This window comes from Dromiciops gliroides, chromosome 3, assembly GCF_019393635.1.
Source record: "Dromiciops gliroides isolate mDroGli1 chromosome 3, mDroGli1.pri, whole genome shotgun sequence".
Lineage (NCBI taxonomy): Eukaryota > Metazoa > Chordata > Mammalia > Microbiotheria > Microbiotheriidae > Dromiciops > Dromiciops gliroides.
In genome coordinates this window covers 191,344,332-191,366,151 of record NC_057863.1, presented here as the reverse complement: position 1 = coordinate 191,366,151, position 21,820 = coordinate 191,344,332, and the positions used below count along the sequence as shown (strand labels likewise).

The window sequence follows — 21,820 nt, the reverse complement described above, 5'->3', positions numbered from 1 at the left end:
AAGAACTATAAAGAAATATCTTAACCATGATGGTGTATTTATTGATCTAGAGACAGACATTCTGAAAACTGAAGTAATTTAAATCTTAGGAGGCATTGCTAATGATAACACTAGTGCAGGTGATGGAATTTCAGCTGAGCTATTTAAAATCCTAAAAGGTGATGCTGTTAAAGTGATGCACTGAATAGGAGAACAAATTTGGAAAACTCAATACTGGTTCCTGAATTGGGAAAAGATCAATTTTCATCCCAATCCTAAAGAAAGGCAATGCTGAAGAATGTTCCAGTTATAGAGTAATTGCAGTAATTTCATACACCACCAAGATTATACTTAAAATTCTTCAAATTAGGCTTCAACAAGTAAGTGAACTGAGAATTACTAGAAGAGCAGCATGATTTTCAAGGAGAGGGAGAGACTAGAAAACAAATTGCAAACATTTGTGGGCTATAAATTTAAAACAAAGGTTTTGCAGAAAAATACACCTTTACTTCAGCTTCATTAACTATGCTAACACCTTTGACTTTTTGGATCACTACAAATGTGGCAAATCCTCAAAGAGATGGGAGTACCAGATCATATTACTTGTCTTCTGAGGAAACTGAACATGGATCAAGAACCAACAGTTAGAACTGAACATGGAACAATTGATTACTTTTAGATTGCAAAAGGAGTATAACTAGGTTGTATGTTGTCACCTTATTTCTTTAACTTATATGCAGAGTACATCATGAGAAATGCCAGGCTGGACGAATCAAAAGCCAGAATCAAGGTTGTCAGGAGAAATATTAACAATCTTAGATATACTGACAATAACAGTCTGATGACAGAAAGAATTAAGAACTCTCTTGATGAGGGTAAAAGTGGAGTGTAAAAATTGGCTTTAAACTTAACATAAAAAATAAAATCATGGCATCTGGTCCTATAACTTCCTGGCAAACAGAGGGAGAAGAAATGGAGACAGTGTCAGATTTTATATTCTTGCTCTCAAAGATCACTGCATATATCAGCTGCAGCCATGAAATTAAAATACACTCCTTGAAAGAAAAGTTATGCCAAGTATGGACAGCATACTAAAAAGCAGAAACTTCATTGCTGACAAAGCTCTGTATTCAAAACTATGGTTTTTCTAGTAGTAATGCATGGTTATTAGAGGTGAATTATGAGGAAAGTTTAGCATCCCAGAATTGACTCTTTAGAATTATAATGATAGAAAAGACTTTGGGGAGTCCCTTTGACAGCAAGGAGATCAAATCAGTCAATACTTAAAGAAATTAATTAATATTATTTATTGGAAGGTCATATATTAAAGCTGAAGCTTAAATAGTTTGGCCACATAATGTGAAGACAGGACTCATTGGAAAAGACCATGATATTGGGAAAAAATGAAAGCAAAATGAGAAGGAGATGTCAGAGGATGAGATGGATAGATAGTGTCATGGAATCAATGAACATGAGCTTGGACAGACTTTGGGAGATTGTGGAGGATTGAAGGGCCTTGTGTATTTGGGTCACAAAGAGTAGGGCATGACTGAAGGACTGAACAACAACAAAAATGAGGACACAGACTTTGTGATTAAATCACCAGTGAATGCATTGATACCAACACTTAATATTCCTAATTTGCTTTTTAATTCTGTAATAATGTATTTCAAAAAATTCACTGTAGCAATATATATACAGTCTCAAGTGTTCAAACCAAAAGAATTATAGAAGGAATTCTTGGGACTGGACAGATGCAGCTCCCTCTCTTCCCAAAAGTCCTATCATTTACCTTGATAAAGTAAATCTTATCTCTTTTGGCTATTATTGGCCTATCTATCTATCAATCTATCAATCTATCAATCTATCAATCTATCTATCTATCTATCTATCTATCTATCTATCTATCTATCTATCTATCTATCTATCTATCTATCTATCTATCTATCTACCTATCTATCTATCATCTATCTATACCTTTATCTATGTCCATGTCTATATCTATATCTATGTCTATGTCTATATCTATATAATCTATATCTATATCTCTACACACACAAGAGGTTCTGAGGGCTAATAATGGAAATGGCAGAAACTAAATAAGAAAGTATTATATCTTGATGCTAGTACACCATTTGTAACAATGGATTTGTTCTAATTCAATTAAATCAACTAAAATAATAAATGTTCAAAATAAAAATGAATAATCTTCAAATCTAAAAAATTGCTTTTCCTAGAGAAATCTTTACAAAAGGCATAAAATCAAAGGGCAAAAAAGGAAATAGCAAATCATTCCACTATTTTTCAAGAAAACCCTCCCAAATGGTGTCACAGAGAGTTGGAAATGACTGAAAAATGAGTAAATATCAAAATAAGGTGAAGAGAGGTTTAAGATGAAAATAAATTTTAATATTTTCCATGCTATGCACTTTGTATATTTCTAGGTTAGGAAATATTTCAAAAGGAAAAGTTTTCTATATATTTTGTTAAAGTATAAAGTTATTGAGCATAATCATAGTATATACTATATAGTATACAGACAGGGCCGAACTGAGAATTAGAAAAAAAAATCTATTTTAAAATCTCTTAAAGTTGTAAAAGTCAACAAATGTATATAAAATAATAAATATCCATACATGGTATGGTCCATTAAAATATTAATGTTTTAAATTAAAATAATATCTAAAAGTTAAAATGTTCAGTACAGAAGACTTGATTCCCGCAATTAATAACATAATTGAATATTTTGGAAAGTGAATATTACAGTCATATCTCTTTTTTACTTCCTTTAAAATTCAAATATTCAGTCAAATACTATACCAAAACCAAGTTGGTACATAAACTGGCCAATACTGAAAATCAAACTGTCGAATAGTCTGAAGACTGAAGTTCCAAATAGGGAAAAATATTTCAAAGTAATTCTAGTTAAAATTCTGGAGTCAATGGAATATTGTGTATAATTTATTCATATGGTAATATATGTGCTAAGGTTGAAGGTTTTAGGATTGATTCTTGGGTTAAATCCTTAAGTAGTTAGCTTTTGCAATTCTCATTTTAATTTGTTTTTACTTTCATGATTTTTAACTTGGGTTTGAATTGTACTGGTATATTATTTCCTTCCTTGCAATATTCTTATATGAAGGAGCATCAAATAACATTAATTTCATATAATTAATATATTTTATTTCAGAACAAAATGATATTGTAAAAATAATGCAAACTATTCATACAAAATAATGAGGTTACGTAGTGATGTGTTCATCATAGAAATATAATATTTTTGATGAATAAAAATTTATCTCATTGTTTCTCCTTCATACTTCATTCATATTATTCAAAGGAATAATAGGGGAATTATTGTAATCACAATACTTTTGTAACTGTATTTCTTTAAGTATTATAGTTATTAGAAACAGAAGACTCTTTGAAGTATTATCCACAAGCCAAATTAAATGAGTAATTTTTGGATTTTAATAGGTTATGAATATAGCATATGAAATTCTAAAAATACTATCCAAAGCAAAAAATGGAACCCCTAACCCCAAAACAAACAAAAATTTTCTAAAATATCATTGTCATAATAAGCAAAACACTTTGAATTTTATCAAAGCTGCTGCAGAGAAACATAAAACTTTTAATAACGTGCAAATGCTATATGAAATGAGGAATGCCTAAGTAATATTACATCTCCTTGTCATTGTTGTGAGGAGCAAGAATGAATTTAGCCACCTGAAGCTGTTGTTACTTTAAATGGGATCTATTTTACCTCTCAAAACTAAGTCACTCATTCAGATATCAATTAACTCATAGAAAGATAACCATGTTTTATACTGTACTTGGTTTGTCACAGATGTTTTATGTACTAATACCACCATCGGAAATAATTTAAAAGAAAAATTAAACACAAAGAGGACTATCTTGTAAAAAATAAATTCCTCTAAAGAAGATGATCTTTGCCGAAAGAGAATGACTTTCTCCATTTTGAATTTTTCCAAATTAAAATAAAAATTAAAAAATTTTTGTATTATTATCATAGCTCATTTTTATATCATCCTTACCCTCAAATTAATTTTGTTTATTTATTTTTTATTGCATTTCTGAATAATATCTTTGTTTCTGTTGGTCACTAGTACTGCACATATTTTTTCCCCTCTGTGCTTTGATCTTAACATGTGTCTGGACCAGGTGCTTCAAATAAAGAGATTAATGTGCTGGCACACTCCATCACCTACTCTTATGTTTGCAGAGTTGGCTGCAGAGAAGCCCCTAAGAGCTTGTGTCTCAGAGAGACACTCAAAAATCTGTCAATGTGTGGAAGGTTTGTTTGAGATCATCAAGCTCCCACCTTTAATTGCTGCTTTTCAGCACTACTGGGGATCTTGACTATTCAAGCGCACCCTTTAATCCAGCTGTACAGGAAAAATGCATTAACCTTCATGGCCCAAACCTGCCTTTAGCCCAGAGAGAAAAGCTAAATAGTTTACTCAAATAGAGCTGGCATTAATTTTTTAATAATTTCCATTTCATTGAAAGAAGGTTAATAATTTATGATCAATTATGTGACACTGAAAAAATGTTACAAATTTATATTTTCTTTGAGTAACACTATCACAACATTACAACTATTCAAGAAAAACACATGTTTTATTATATTTTCTCTAAAATAAAATTGAATCATATAAAAGTAGAACATATAAGGTCAACTCAGAACTGTAGCTGATCTCAAAACACTCCCTTTCAGAATATAAGCACATATACTACAAGTAAATAATAAAAAAATTAGTTTTTGATATGTCACTAACATACACTTACTTTACAAAAATCTAACAGTCCAAATTATGAATATATAAAATATTTACAAACAAAAATATAATTCCATGAAACAGGAAATCTCATGGTTTCCAGGTCCGACCTCTTCCTATCTCTATAGTCCTACATCTCTAGCTCTCTATGAGATATTAACCCTGGTATAGCCCAACAGAATCAGATATTTAGCACACTGAAACATTAATCTACCCATAAATCAATTATTTCCTGTACTTTCTCTGTATAATCTAATACCACTATACTCTTGGTTTTTCATGTTCAGTAGTTCAACTGATGTTTGTTATTTTATTTCCTTTCTCCTCATTTATAATCACAAAGTTTGATGATTTTTCCTATGTAATATCTTTTAGATTCACCCTTTCTCTGCTCTTCCACAATCAAATTATAAAATTCAGACCTGCATCACCTGCATCAGACTGCCTCCAAAAAGTCTTCATCTTGTCTCTCCACTTCTGACTACTTTGCACATTTATTAAAACATAATATTTTCAAAACATCCTTTTTATTATTTCATTCTTCTATTAAAGGATCTATAAGTCTTCAATCTTGCCTACTGGTTCTGATTTAAATTTCTCAAACTTTCTTTGTGGTTGTCTAACAATTTCAATCTCCAAGCTTACTTATTCATCTAACCTTTTCTCCTACTGTTCTTCAACACATACTTTTTTGTCAGGCTGATCTACATAAATTGTTTTTCAGAGTAAATGAAAGACATCTGATATTATTGATTCTGAAATTGTAAATCTTTTTAAAGAATTCTAGTCCCTCATTTGTAAAATTAGTAATATTATGATCCATAAGTAAGATAAATATAAATTTGTGTAGATATAAATAAATTATTAATAAGGTAAAATCTATAATCATTATTCATTATAGCATGAATAGTAAAAAATACATCATTAAAATATATATTTTTGAAGAATCTGTCCATGAAAAAAAATATTACTTACACGTAAATTCTTAATTTGCAGCGTCCCTTGTTCTTGTAAAGATGTTCTTGGATCTCTACCCAGAAAAGTGAATCCTTCCTTTAACCAGCTAATAACAGGAAGAGGATCACCGGTGGTTTTACATTTCAGGAGGGCTGTACCATCTACTGCTAATGTCTGGTTGGCTGGGCCTTGTAGAATTATAGGTGGAGGCCTATCTGTCAAAACTAAATGTTAAAGAAAATTTCAGGATATTTTATTTAATGTACATTCTTATAAGGTCATCTAATCTATAAGTTGAGATAACAATGCACGTCTCCTGAACTTATGAAATAGTCAGTTATTTGACTTTAACAATTAAGACAATAATTGGCTGTGTTAATACTTATTTAGAAAGACAATGACTTGTTGATAATGAAATGAAAATGTGAGATGTTTTAGAAGCTATTTATAATTTTATTTCAAAAGTACTTAAAGGAAATTTTTATCTACTTTTACTTGTTTTCATTTTTCAGTTGTTTATAATATGTAGTTAAATCATCTATCTCTTATCATATCTTCCTTAATTTGAGAAAGGCATGTTTGCCACTGTGTTGGATGTTTCCCATTTATTAAGACATTGCTTAACACATGGTCCATTATTAAATAATTAAAATTTTCTATGCATATTTCACATTTGATTGCTTGATGTATTCAGAAAAGAATCTAGGTCAGTGTTTAGATATAGTATTACATTGTCCAGTAATTTATACTCAAAATAAATTTCCATGTCCTTAAAATTATTTATTTACTAAATGATTCCACTATCTGCTATATTATAGGTTAAATGCTATTTTATATTCACTCTTTTATTTGTTGTCACTGTGACTTGACACGATGTAAGTGCAGATATATACAACACTAGATAATTTTTTATTGGTTCTACTAAATTTCTATAGAAGGTTCATGTATGCTAAAACCATATGTTAATGGGAAAATTTTGTGATGACTCCATAGTCCTGACTTGGGGGTATACATTTGACTATTGCAAATCTCAACTCCTCCAAGCCTTTATTCTTACCTACCTCCATAAATTTAAGAAACAATTCACCTATCTGGGTGGAAACTTTCCTCTTATGCTTTAGTGAAAGCATGTGCCAACATACTACTTGGCTTTTCTTTTGTTTCTCATGATTGGCCCCTGTCTTGTCTTTCATGACTGATTTATCTCTTTTTGTAATGATAGATATCCTTAATATCTCTTATGTCACTTCTCTAGCACAGGTCACATTGCTAATATGTTTCAGTCTATTTACACCCACCATGTCTTTTCAGTGCCGCTTAGTTACTTGTGATCTAAATTCTTCTAAGATTGCTGTTCCATGAGCTATGAGACATCATTGGAAGAATAACAGGGCTTGAATCCACAAAGGTGGGCTTTTGCTGTGGAAAATAACTTAGGATCGTGGAAAACATTACATAATTTCCCTAATGGAATCTACTTCAATCAGCCTATTTTCTAAACATTATGTAAAGAAAATCTTTGATTTTTATGTAGTTGTGATTTGGGTTGTTCAAAAAGAAGTACCTTGCTTCTAAGACACATTTGAAAATGTCTATTAGCCATCCCAAACAAAAATTAAATTCCACAGTTAATATTTCTTCCCTCAAACAGAATATTTTAAATGCATGATTATTTAGCCTAACATGGTCCAAAGATGCTTGTTTTAATGAAAATATTCATTTTTATCTGGTGGTTAATGGTCATTTTGAGACAAGCTCATTATCACTAAATGAACTTATAATTACTAGTCATCACAATATAGAACAGCATTGATATAAATCTAATGTAGAATTATTTTATATTAAATTTATATAACATAACATAGCGTTATATTATGTTGTGTTATGTTATGTTATGTCATATTAAAATATGAAATAATCATAAGAACCTTAAGAAATACTGGTTAGGTTTCAGAACATCAATTTGAAAGCTTAGTAGAATTGATTTTCTTTTATTATATATACATATAATTTTTATTTTATCATTATTATATATAAGCTAAGGACAAAGATAATAATTTTGTAGTCAATGAGAAAAAAGTGAATTATGCTTTACTTAAATATAATCCAAATTTATTTAGGTTCACAAGTTCAATTCTATTCATATAATTTTTATGATATTTGGGGATACCTTGAAATAAAAACATAAATTTGAATATTTTGTAGCAACATGTCTTTCATTTTAACATGCATAACTTCTTTGGATTTAGGCAAAGGGCATCTAATTAGATTTCCGCCGCTCTGTCCAAATGTATACCTCATGGCACTTTTTAAAACAGAATGATCAATAAAGTAATTGAAAATCTCCTGGCCAGAAGGAATTTTCAGTTTCATGGATGTTATGGGTGAAATAGTACTACAGGTTTCCATTACACTGAAGCCAAAGGTTAAATGAACACTTAGGGTCTCCAGTGATCTGTGAATAAATCTATGGTCTTCATTATACATTATAAATCCTCAATAATTTATAGCTATATTTTATATTCTGAAATTCATTATCAATATATAGTATAGTTAACTTTTTTTCCTATGTCCTAAGATCAAACATGAGTCACTATTTTGAAATGTGTAGTTCTATGCTTCCCTTTCCTGCTTAATCCACAGATATGCACATATCAAAAAGAATGAATCTATATTGAAGACCTTTTACGGAATATATGATTTAAAATGAAGAAAATATATACCAAACTATAATCAGCAAATTGTCATTCAACAGCATACTTTATCATAGTAATTCTCATATGAACACTAGAATTGAAAATATTTATAGAAAAGAATAATTATAAAAATGTAACTGTAGAAAAAGTATAAAAGGAGGCATTATTAATCAGTTGACATGTTTCATTTTGCATCTTAATGTCAATTTTAATCTTAATTGCCCTGATCATCCAAAAATGTTTAAAAATTAAAACTGCACACTTATTATTAAATTATTAATCAGTGAAAATAATACTATATAATTTTAAGAAAAATTGACATTAGCATGTGAAAATTATATTTATATATCTTATTTCTCAAATCCTAAAATTTATATTTTTCTGCTTTCAAAATCAATAACTTGCATAATGGTCTACTCTGTGTTGACTGCCAAAGGATCTTTGACTCCCTGATTGCTTTCTTAAGAAAAATCAATGCAAGAACTAATATCTAATCCAGGAGCACCTAAATGTATTGAATCATCTCAGTCTTAAACCTATAGCACTAAGGGTCATTTTTCAATTACTCTCTCTCCTCCTTTTCGGTGTAGAAAACAAAACTAAAATGAGGCCTATAGTTTTCCAAAGAGTGATGACTTAAGTTTAGAATGACAATCTTAAAATAAATTAGGTGTTACATTCCATTCTTTTAGGCATAATAATGAAAAATCACTTGTGCCATAAGCCATGAGCTTATCATATGAACAAGCATTTCCCTTCTCAAACCAGTTTTTCCTACTTCATATTCTGTTCATTTTTTTCCAAAGCTAGCTTAGTTATTCTGGTTCTTTGTTTTTTATTCATTAGTTATTTTGTCTTTTTTTATAAAAAGTAATATTATGCATAGGTAGACTACTTCAGTATCTAGCTGTGAATTTAGGATATTATAAAGGAAAAAAACCTTCTAGCATAATAATTAATAATAATAAATATCGTACTAGATGCATTTCCATGGACACATATCTGAGTATTTCTGCTGACCGCAGAGCAAAGAGAAGAACTTTAAAAAGAGTAATAATTATCTTTTCATTCTATATAGAAATAAAGGCACAGTAGACCAAAAATCCTTGACTGTCTATAGAAAGATGTTTCACTGCTGTTGTCCTTGAACTGACTTCTCCTTTTGGCTCTAGAGCAGTAATCTCAAAAAATCATCAGCAGGTGCAGACCATTAACAGCTCAATGTCCTCTCAGCCATGGTTGTCTCTTCTATTTATTCCATCACAGGCATGGCTTGAAATCAGGCAGCAGCATAGGCAGATATTAAAATTTACGGCTTTCTATTATTCTAATGACCTTGTTAATCTACATGTAATTTAAATCGTGATGAAAATGCATCATTTTTGTCAGAGAGAGAAAGAGAAAGATGCAGAGAGTCACAGATCAGAAGTTAAGCTCTCAGCAGCCAGTTTAAGAAAACACAGCAGGGCTTATAAAAATTTGAGAAAAAGGTAGAATTATCTCTCCTTCTTCTAAATATATGGACATTATTTTGGAAACACAGTAAAATCATTACAATTATCTCAATTTTTTCATTATATGTCTGAATTTCTCTATTTACCAACTACGATAAATATTTTCTGGGGAAAGTGAAATTATTAGTGTTCAATATCTTTCCATATTTTATTGTGAATACAGGTATCATGTTTACAGTTAATCTGTGTATATAGCAACATCATAAAATGAAGCTGATAATAAAGGTCAAATCTCAAAAGAGGAAACTTGTGTCATTTCCTAATAGTCACTTATTATATTATAAAAATACCCCCCTTGAATTATTTTATCTATGTACCTATCTATTCACTCATTCACTAATTTAGTTTATTCATTCACTTATTTGTTTAATCATCCATCCATCCATCCATCCATCCATCCATCCATCCATCCATCCATCCATCCATCATCCATCCATCCATCCATCCATTTATTTAATTTATTTATTGTTTGACTCCTCATTCATTATTTATTTATTTTTGCCTTTTTTTTTTCATTCAGTTTTTTTCCCATTGGGAGAAGAAATGGTGTTAAAACAATTCAAACAATGTTTTTTATTATAGTTGAATTTTTATAAATAAAACAAATAATAGCTTACATATGGTTTTATTTGATCGTAAAAACTCATCATTTAATTTCTAGAAAATAATCACTAATCACACACAAAGTGAATCAAATAATAGTTCTCACCATCAGTAACTTCCAGCTGGGCCTTTGCTAAAATACTTCCAGCAACAGTTAAGGCCTGACAAATATAGTAGCTGCATCAACCTGCTGAATGTTTGTAATTAGTAAGATCTCCAGTTGGTGACACTGAACATCTGCTGCTAGGTTGCAGAGGCTGGTTTGGGAAAAGCAGGTTCTATGGAAGCAAATAAAATTTCATTAGAATTCTTTTCATCCCTCAAATGGAAAGAACATATTTACTTCTTGGAAGAATTGAAACAAAAAGAGAAAAAAAATCTTATATTTAATTAGAGTAATGTGAATCCATAAATGTAGGGGGTGAATATTGTAAATTCTTAATGATTCAAATGAAGTTTTGTAGATATTTTCCAGAGGTTCTAATAAAAGGATAGCATGAGAAAATTAGCAGAATTTGCTCTATAATCTAACAACCCTATAAGTAAAATATAATAATAATAACAATATTAATAATTATTTATTTAGCACTTTAAGGTTTAAAAAAAACCTTACATAAATGTTCTCTTTTGCTGATCTCAAAACCTCATGAAGTAGGTGCTACTATTACTCCTGTTTACCGATTGTTAAATTGAGGAGGGAAGAGCTTAAGTGATTTGCCAAAGGACTAAGTAGTAAATGTAGTGAATGTCCTTGAAGCAAGATTTGAAGTCAGATCCTCCTAATTCCATGTTTGGCAGGTTATATCCATTATACTACCTAGCTGCCTCAAGACAGAAGAAAAGTATTAAAGGGTTATATTCAAAATGAAGTGGGAACATTTAAAACAAATAATAGAGTAACAAAGATGGTATAAGTCAATAATGGTATACAATTAACATTATATGATGAATATATTTAAATATTAAAAACATCAGAAAAATGTCTATGCTAAGCTCAAAGAAACCCATAATATTGAAAACTTGGTATTCATTTAGTCAAAGTAAAGGCAAGGGCTGGCTCTTAGGTCTTGGGAAGAAAATGGAATAAAGCAAAGAGCTAGTGTTACCTTATGAAAGCTCAAATAAAGAAAATATTTGTTTCTAATCACATTGTTCATTTCTAGGTTGGATTATAAATAAATGTATATCAATTTTTATGTTGTATATATTCATTAAAAAGAATATTCTAACCCTCTGGAATCAGTTTCTTAATATAGTAATTCATTTTCCAGGTTTATAATTAATTAGCTCCAAAACAGTACAATCAGGAGCTAATAACACTCAATTAAAGACACAAGACACATTTTCACTCTTAAACTGTTTTTTACCCTTGAAGTAAGACCAAGTGGAAGAGGATAAAATAGGGTATTAGCACTGTTCAATTACGCTAAATGACTTTATAATCCAGCAAATGATGTCCTACTTTAATTAGAACTTTACACTTTATTGGCAACATGATGAATGTCCACTTTATTAATTCAAGTGTGTCACTATAAGCCCACTTTACATAAACATTACCATATTATTAAAAGCTTTCTAAAAGGAGTAATGGCTGCTAACACATAAGTTCCACTTGTTAAAATTGAAAACATTATTTTCCTCCCAGAGAAATTTTGTTACTTTAAAAGGCTGCAAATCTTTCATACTAATGGATATTTTTAGAATAAAATAATTATCAATAGAATCTAAATATGTTGTTGAATTAAACCAATCTCAAAGATTGGAACCTAAAGCTATGTGAAGATAATTCAATAGCTCTATGCATGCATTTTCCATTCATTTAGATGTTGGAATACTAATTATGTAATACTAATATATCAATGAGCAGAATTCTCTCTGGATGCCACTTTCTACAACATCATATCAGCTCACCTAAAAGATTAGATGATGTAGAAAATCACATATGATGCAAACTACCCATAATTCTTATAATTCACGTACTATGACATTAGCAAAAATTTGACTACATGCAAAACAGAAACAAAAAAAAACAAAAACAAAAAACCCATGGAATCCCAGGATCATTTCTTACCTGAAAATGCCTGTGTCCTATTAATGCTAGGTAGAATTATCAGAACATGTGAAGGATATATTAGACCATTAAATTCATGATTTGATTCATATGTATTCATGTTTGGTCATTTCATTTTAAAAATTGATATAAAAGAGAGTGATCTTTTTTTATTAGCTTAAAAATTCATGAATTGATACCATTAAACTTTTCCAGACCCTTCTTTCTTATTAGTGAACTGTACAATGACTGCACATAAGTATGTAGTTGGCGAAAAATAGGAAGAGAACTCAAATATGGTTGAAAATACAACTATGATGAAGTCAAACAGTAAATACCTTTTTAATGCCAATTTATAAATTAGAGACAAATACCTGGCTAAAATTTCCTTAAATTGCAAACTTGTTTGTCAAATGATGAAAGGAGACAGGATATAATTGTCTAAAACAGAATTTGGGCATGGGCAAAAAAGCAAAGTGAACAAGGGCTTAGGTACCTTCTCATTACAGTTCAAAGTTTGGAGAATATGGGATTAAACAAGCTAAAGTGTGGAATGATATAGATATAGGAAAGACCTGGTTCAAAGGTCAAAGAACATACAAATCTGATAATAATTTACCAGCAGTTTAATGGCTGTTCCTCGATTTTCTCCCTAGCCCTTGTTTAACAGAAAATGTGACTATATTTAAGACATTGATGATTTGACTAGAGAAATGAAGAGAGGAAATGAAGAGAGGAAAATAGAATCATAAGGAAGAATTGTATAAATGAAATGATAACGGGGTTTCTCCATGCATCCAAGCATCTGGGTGAAACTAAGTTTTGACTAAAGAAAGAGGAGGGAGTTACATTTATTTAAGTCAAGTACTATGTTGGTTGAGTGAAAAAACAAACAAACAAAAAGAACAAAAAACTGTTGCTCCTCTATGGACCAATTTAAATCAAGCAGTCTATCTGCCTGAGAGTTTAATCTTCAGCAACACCTTAAAATCCATGGTCATGACTGGATTCCCAATATCCACTATAAGTTTTCTCATTGTGTTTATTGATAATCAGGAAATTCTTGTTTTAGGGGGGGAGACAAGAAGGATAAAATCTACACTTCTCAGGGTTGGATTTGAGGAATTCCAAATACAACACTTCCTCACATGGCCCCAGAATTCTGAGATCCCTGAGAATCCATGATACTTTCTGTGGAATTCCAGGTTTCATTCCAAGGGTTTAGATGAGCTGAAATCCTGACATCCCAAAGAAACCATGAGGTTTGTGTTAAAGGCTGTGGTACAGCATGATGCTTAGAAATCTGGGGGCAATAAGCTATTTAGGGGTCCAAACCTGGATTCAACAAGTAAGGTAACAGATAAGTAAACAAGACAAAGTATTTGGACCTTTTGGGATATGATAGTCGTCCATTATCTATCCTTGTTATTAGTACTCAACATGAGAGTAGAAAAATAGAATTATTTTTCCTTGGATAGAACTTAAATTAATAAAGAACAATAATGTATTCACTATCTCAATGTATAAATATGGAATCAAACTGCTTGTTTTTATTCTGGTAAAATTGTTTCTCATATGTCTGAACACAAAAAAGAAACACTCAAATAAGATGGTGTTTCTTTCTTTGGTTTGAATGAATACACAGTTGATAACATATGCCGTTTTTATTTTGTTTTATTTGGAATAACCTCAGCTTTTAAATATTATGATATATACAATTCATAAACTTAACACTTAACAATGCCTACACTGTGCTTAATAATATTTGTTGAGTGAACAGTGTTATGTCAGAATACCATTCTTTCTATTTACCTGATTTTTTCCTATCATATTTTAAATATGAAATGAACATAATGAACAAAAATAGAAAAGATTCAACTAACTTTGAGGACTAAAAGAGGTTAGGGTTCAGAGGTTTCAAAGAATCATTTAAATCTTATACTCACCTGGCTGCCTTCTTTCTGCCAAAAAACAGCTGGCTGAGGGTTTCCTTTAGTTTCACAGGGAAATGTAACTGTTCGACCTTGAGCTACAATCTGATCTCTTGGCCTAACCACAAACTGTGGAGGAGCTATAATTTAAGAGGAGAGAAACTACATAAATATCAAACAGAAGACATAGAAATTACACCAAAGAGAAATTTAGTACTCTATATTGCTTTTAGTGACAAGAAGTAGCTGCAGTAAGAAAAAAAAATCTTATGTGTTTACCAAAACACACAGAACTAAATCACTTTCTATCAATTGTAAGGTGGATACAATTGCTATAGCATTTGTATCAATTGTTTACACTTAACATGTGTTTCTCAAATTTTTTTAACATTTTAATTTAAAGTTTCAAGTTCCAAATGATCCCTTCCTTGTCCCAACCCACTCCCCTCCCTGAGACAGTAAGCAATCATTATAGGTTATATTTGTACAATTATACAAAATATTTCGCACAATAGTCCATTTCAAGATAAGAGGACTCAAACAAAAGAAAAAAAATGAAAGTGAAAAATAGCTGCTTTAATCTATATTAATCAATATAAGGCGCTTTGTTTGAAGGTAGATAGTAGATTCATTGTGAGTCCTTTGGGATTGTCTTGATCTTTGTATTGCTGAAATAAGTTAAGTCCTCACAGTTCTTTATCAAACATTATTGCTATCTCTGTGCACAATATTCTTTTGGTTCTTCTGCTCACTTCACTATACATCAGTTCATACAAGTCTTTCCTGGACTTTCTGCAATCATCCCTGCTTGTCATCTCTTATAGCACAATATTATTCCATCAACCATCATATACTACAGCTTGTTAAGCCATTCCCCAATTGATGGGTAATCCCTTTGATTTCAAATTCTTAGCCACCAGAAAAAGAGCTGCTACCAATATTTTTGTGCACAGATTTTCCTTTCCTTTTTGTTGGATGTCTTTGGGATATAGACCTAGCAGCCCCTCACATTTGAAAACTTTTATATAATGGCTTCCTGTAGCCCATAGATTTTTTTTGGTGAGGCAATTGGGGTTAAGTGACTTGCCTAGGGTCACACAGCTAGTAAGTGTTAAGTGTCTGAGGCTGGATTTGAACTCAGGTCCTCCTGACTCCAGGGCTGGTGCTCTATCCACTGCGCCACCTAGCTCCCCCAGCCCATAGATTTTTACTGACAAACGTTATAATAAAAGTTTTTCAATTAAGTATTTTTAGGATGGATTATTTTTCTAATTGACCTGAATTAAATATTACATATTATACATATCTCTAGAGGTTTCTTCTGAAGCATCCAAATGGAATTTTGAGAAGGGAAAAACATCACTCCTTTGGAAAGATTCTGACATCCTATAAGGGCACTTAGGACAATAGTCTCCAAACTTTGATTATACATCCTTATCAATTGAAAAAATTGCACCTTCAAAATAAATATTTATTTTTAAATTATATAAATGCACTAAGATATATGTACAGTATAAAACACAGAAATAGAAACTTAAAAGGATGAAGTGAAAAATGAAAGATTTTTTGATCCTGGAGTCAAAAATCAATAAAGAAACAGATTTTGGAATAGGGGTTGGATATAGTCAGATCTGTTGTTGCTGTTGGCACTCAGATCTGTACTTTGAGGATGAGGAATGGGGGAAAAGAACATTTGAGTCAGGGAGACCTATTAGTAGGCTATAGGTGAGGTGAGAAGTGATGAGTGTCTGAACTAGGTAGCTATGTACATAGAGAAAAGGGGACAGGTGTGAGAGCTGTGTTGTAGAAAAAACAGGATATGGTACCTGAATGCATACTTGGAGTGAGGGAAAATGAGGAATCAATGAAAAAAATTTAGGTTCTGGAAATATAGGTGACTAGAAAGACATTGGTAGCCCAGACAGTAACTGGAAAGTTTTAAAGAGGAGTGTTTGAGGGAAATAGAATTATAAAACTCTGATGCATATCACAATTCCTCCCATGTGGCTCATTCTATTCCACCCCAAATTAAAAAGGAGGTAACACCAATCTTACTGGTCACCACCCACAAGCATAGAGCCTACCCCTTCAAGTACAATAGATGGGCGATCAAGAGGGAGTGCTAGTTATAGAATTTTCCCAATGAAACCTTAGCAGCTACTACCATGGATGTCTTAGTACTTTGTATTGCTAGTCTTCTCTAGATTCAAGATAGGGGAGGTTGGGAGTTTGCAAGCTGACGATACAAAGGGGAGAAAGGTAGTTTTTGGTGATGGGGTACATGTTGCTTGTGTTGGAGACAAGTCTAGGACAGGATATCACTGGGGGATGGGTTGGAGGGGAATACAACCCATTTTCATACTCAATCCAAGGTCCTCCTGGAGGGTAAATCCACAGTCATACTCCTTGGCCCACCTTTTGAGGGAAATAAAGAAACAGAATCCCTTCCTATAACAGAAGCCCAAATACCTGGGAGCCATGGTAGCTCCAGGATTTCTCCTGTATAATCTGAATTCAGCCTAAGTTCCTGACTGTTGGAGGTACTATAAGACTTGACTTGGCATTGCCATCTTTGAAAATAAAAACACATTTCTTATTCAGGAGATGGATAGCAACCAAGGTATGGTGGAAAAAGTCAGGCCTAAGAGCTAAAAAATATTGGGTTTGGGTTCCAACTCTGTTACTTGAACAAGCTTTGGAACTAGTGCGACTTACTCTACTAGTAAAAATTTCCATTTCCTCATATGCATCAGAAGGTGGCAGAAATCATGAAATCTTTTAGGTTTTTTCAAAGCTCTTTCCCCTAAGAAGCTTCTATTGATATTAGTTAATGAAATAGAAAAACAAACATTTCTTAATTCTTTGCCATGTATACATAAGGAACCATACTAGGTAAACAAAGAGGAATAAGTTACAATCTGTGCCTCTTTGAAAATATTATTGTCAAGGGCCCCCTGCTGAATGAGCAAGAGGGGTCCCCTGCTGAGTTAGCATGAGACCATTCTCAACCAATCAGCTTGAAGCACTGTGTGAGGCAGTTGGTTTTGGGAGTTGGTGGTTGGAACTTCAGGGGGTTGTCAGCTAAACCAGGAGTGGTTGAGGTAGTTAGGGTTTTCCTATTCTTTCAGAGACACTTGTTCTCTTTTTGTTAACCTCTAATATATTTCAATAAATGCTGTATACCTAAACTGTTAAACTGTTGTCCTAGTTAGCTTTCCCCATACAAGGAACAGGTAGGGTGACCATACACATTTAGTTTTACCTGTCACACCTTGCATAATTGACCTAACAATGTAAAACTGCATCTGGCAAATATCAACACAGTGGTACAGGTTTTAAATGTTACAGGAGTTCATAAAAGAAAGAATGGGGTTTTGGAGAAACCTAGAGGGAGGGGGGTGAGACTCAAAAAGGCTATGACAAATAGGTAGTATATGATTTAAATAGAGAAAAGGAGAAAGAGAATTCTAGGCACATAAATTTTTAAACAATGAAAGGGAGGTCAGAAATCACACAATACTCTCAATTTAAAGTGAACAGACCAATATGACTGAAGAGATACTTCCTGCAAAGGAATAGTAAGATAAGGCTAGAAAGGTAGGTTGAAGTGACATTGTGCTGAATGTTAAATGATGGGATGAGTTTGTTCTTTATTCTATAGTCAACAGAGAATCTTAGGTATAAATGCTTTTAAGCAGTGACATTGAAATTTGTGTCTTTATGAAGATTCAGTTGATGAATGCACATGGTTTTGATGAAGATGGGAAGTGGGAGAGGTTGAGGTAGGCTAGAGATAGGGAAACCAACAAAAAAAACCAAACCAATTACTGCATGAAATCCAGACATGAGGTATCAAATAGTCAGGCCCTGGTCTAGGGTGGCTGCTGTATAAAGAAAGTACAAAAGCAGTAAAGAAGAATTATATGGCTTGGTGAGGGACTGAGAAAGGAATGACAAACCGCAAAGTTAAAGATCTATTTGGTGAACATTATAAGTGGAGGTTATGAGAGAGGTATGACATACCTCTCTTATCAAGAACCACTCTTGTGGAATAAAAATATCATTATTTTTGTCCTAAGTACTGTCTAATAATCTAACACTGTCTAATAATGTCATACATAGTTATATCTCTCCAAGCATCTAGCATAATGCATTACCTAAACAACCATAGAATTTGAGTTAGAAGTTTAAGCTATACCTGATCTCTTCAACGAAAAGCTTCAACAAATGGTCGTCTAATTTATTCCTGAAGATTTTCAGTGGTGGGGAACCAGTTACCTTCAAATGACAGTTTTCTCTGCTTTTTGATAGCTCTAATCATGATGAAGCTTAACCTAACAAAGCTTAAATGTACCTCTCTGCAGTGACTTCTTGGGAATAAAAACTAGCCTAATATTTCTATATGACAAAACTTCATATATTTGAAATTGCTATCATGTATCTCATATCCTCTCCATTAGGCTAAAGGTTTTAATTTCCTTCAAGTGAATCACAGAATAGATCAAAGACTCATAAGAACATATATTTATAGCCCAAAAGGACCAGAGAAGCCTTATAATCCAGTGCATTAATATGATGAACTATGACCCACAATATAAAAGTATATCCTTTAAGGACACACAAGTAGTAAGTTTAAGAGCCAGGATAGGAACCAAATCTATTGACTGCAAATCTATCACTTTTTCCTTTCTAGCCTGTATCTAGCATGTATCCAGGCACTTCATCATCATGGATTCTCTCTTTTGGATGTTCACTAGCTCATTTAAGTTTTTCCTAAAATAAAATGCCTGAGCTTGACACAGTACTTCAGATTCTCTCCTATCAGGGAAAAGTATGGCTTTCCTGTTTCCTTGCTCTGGACAATCTGCCTTTTTATATGAAGCCAAGATTTTAAGTTGCTGTGTCACACTGGTCACTCTTATTGACTACAAAGTAAGGTAAAACACTTGGAGCTCCTCCTCCACCCCCAGCAATGTTACCATCCTATAAAGTTGATCTTTTGTAACTAAATGGTAGGCCAATACAGTTACCCTTAGTAAATTCCATCCTATTTACCAGCCCAGCATTCTTTTTGGTCAGGTCTCCTGGGATCCAGATGTGTGTTCTAAAGTAGGAACTACTCCTTCCAGTCCATGCTGCCTATGCCTCCAACTAAGTCAGTGTTAAAAGTGGTTAACAACAGCTTCAAGATAGATTTCTTAAATCCCTCAGCAAAGATCTCACACAATATTAAAACTGACTAGTTGGTCATTCCACCAGTTTCAAATACACTTGTATATTGTCACTTAACATGTACTTTTCTATTTCATCAACAGTAAAATGGAGAAATAGTATTTCATTTTTTTATTTTAGTCTACTTCATTTTAATCAATAAACATTTATTAAACATGTACTGTGTACAAAATATAGCACACTACATAGTCAATGTTTATTGAATTAAAATGTATTGATAACCTAATTTAGTAAATCTTTTGCTGACTTCTAAGTATATTTCATAGCATTTACATAATCTAGTATAATTTTTAATAATTCTATTGATATTATTTTTTAAAATATCACTGTCATTCTCATATAAATCCCAGCTCTATCCTCTACCCAGGGAGTCATCCATTGAAATAAAGATGAAAAAAGAAAAAAATTAAGCAAAACCTATTAATTATGTTTGACAGTTATAGCCTATAGTCATATATGTGAAAAGAATTAAGGGGGTCTACCAGTCTTATTATCCTGTCAATTAAATGGAAGGAAGTTTATCTGGAATAATCTATTTCTAATGAATCTAGGATAGCTTTAAATGATCACTCTCTCTAAGTGATTCTAAACCATTTGTTTAATAATATATTCCAGATTTTTTTTCAGGGAGAGAGATTAAGGTCATTGTTTTATAGCGTGCTAATAGAATATCTCTACTTGCCTTTGTAAAATCAATATGTATGTTCTTCTACCTTCCTGTAAGCATCCTTCCCATTCTTCAAGTGGATTGAGCCAATAATTATCTCTACCACTGCTTTCAATACCCTGAGATATAGCTGGTACATAGTATTTAATACAAATGTTCATAAAATGAAAGAATATTGAAGTGCTTTCTGTAGAACAATATTTAGTATCAAATCTTTCACAATGGAAGGTTTCAGTTCCTTGATAAGAATACTAAGCCTTTCTTTGAAGGACCAAAGATTTTCTTTTTTTTTTAATTGCTATCCATTTATTAAAAATTTACAATGCTTTCTTTTATCATGATATAATCAGATTGAATTTTATAACTTTATTTGGTTTTTATTCCTCATTTGATTATTTATGGTTTTATAATAAAAAGATTAATAAAAATGAAACAAAAAGAATTCACCCTACACTTTAGATTCATTCTTCAGAAGGTTAAGTACTTTAACAGGCACCTTAAGTCTAATTTATATGTATTTTTACAGTCTTTCCCTTTATTTAGACTATGTTATCATGTTTCATATTTCTGCCCTAATCAAAAGCTGATTGTATAACAATGAATCCTCCAAGCTAAGAAAGTGGTGATTTCACTCTTTAGAACAGGAATTTTGCAGTACCCTCCACATTGTTGACATTTAGTAATTATCAAATAATTATGAATGTTTAAATTACTGAGAACAATTCTGGATATAGCTACAAATAAGCAATAATCAATTCCAGGCAGCCAAAAAGCAAGGCCAAACTTCAAACACCTAACAGTTCATAGAAACTGGGAAAGAAATTAAAAACTTGATGAAATATTATTCAACTGACTAATTATTTTTGCTCTGGGCATTTTAAAAATAGCACTTTGCATTTAAAAGTGCCTTTCTTTTTTTGTTTGTTTGTTTGTTTTACTGAATAGAATTTTATTTTCCAAAATATATGTAAAAACAAATTTTAACATCAATTTTTTAAAAAATTGTGGTCCAACTTTTCTTCCTCCTCCATTCCCATCCCCCACCCACTAGAACTTGAGCATTTCAAAATAAGTTATACATGAGTAGTCATGGAAAACATTCCCACATTAGCTAGGTTGTGAGAGAAAACACTCAAAAAACTCCCAAATCTTCAGACTGAGGAATTGTCAAAGAGAAAAAAAAAAAGTGTTTCCAGGGGCAGCTAGGTGGTGCAGTGGACAGAGCACCGGCCCTAGAACCAGGAGCACCCGAGCCCAAATCCGGCCTCAGATACCCAACACCCACCAGCCATGTGAACCTGGACAAGCCACCCAACCCCAATTGCCTCACCAAAAGAAAAGAAAAGAAAAGAAAAGAAAAGAAAAGAAAAGAAAAGAAAAGAAAGGAAA

The 21,820-nt window shown here is 32.0% G+C and overlaps 1 protein-coding gene across 1 annotated transcript in view; it reads right to left on the bottom strand.

Moving 5' to 3' along the window:
- Window positions 1-21,820, bottom strand: part of ROBO2 (roundabout guidance receptor 2) — a 788,084-nt gene that overhangs the window by 112,461 nt on the left and 653,803 nt on the right. The window contains 3 exon segments of the mRNA XM_043994477.1: window positions 5,757-5,962; window positions 10,658-10,829; window positions 14,548-14,672. Coding sequence (XP_043850412.1) covers window positions 5,757-5,962; window positions 10,658-10,829; window positions 14,548-14,672 — 503 coding nt within the window.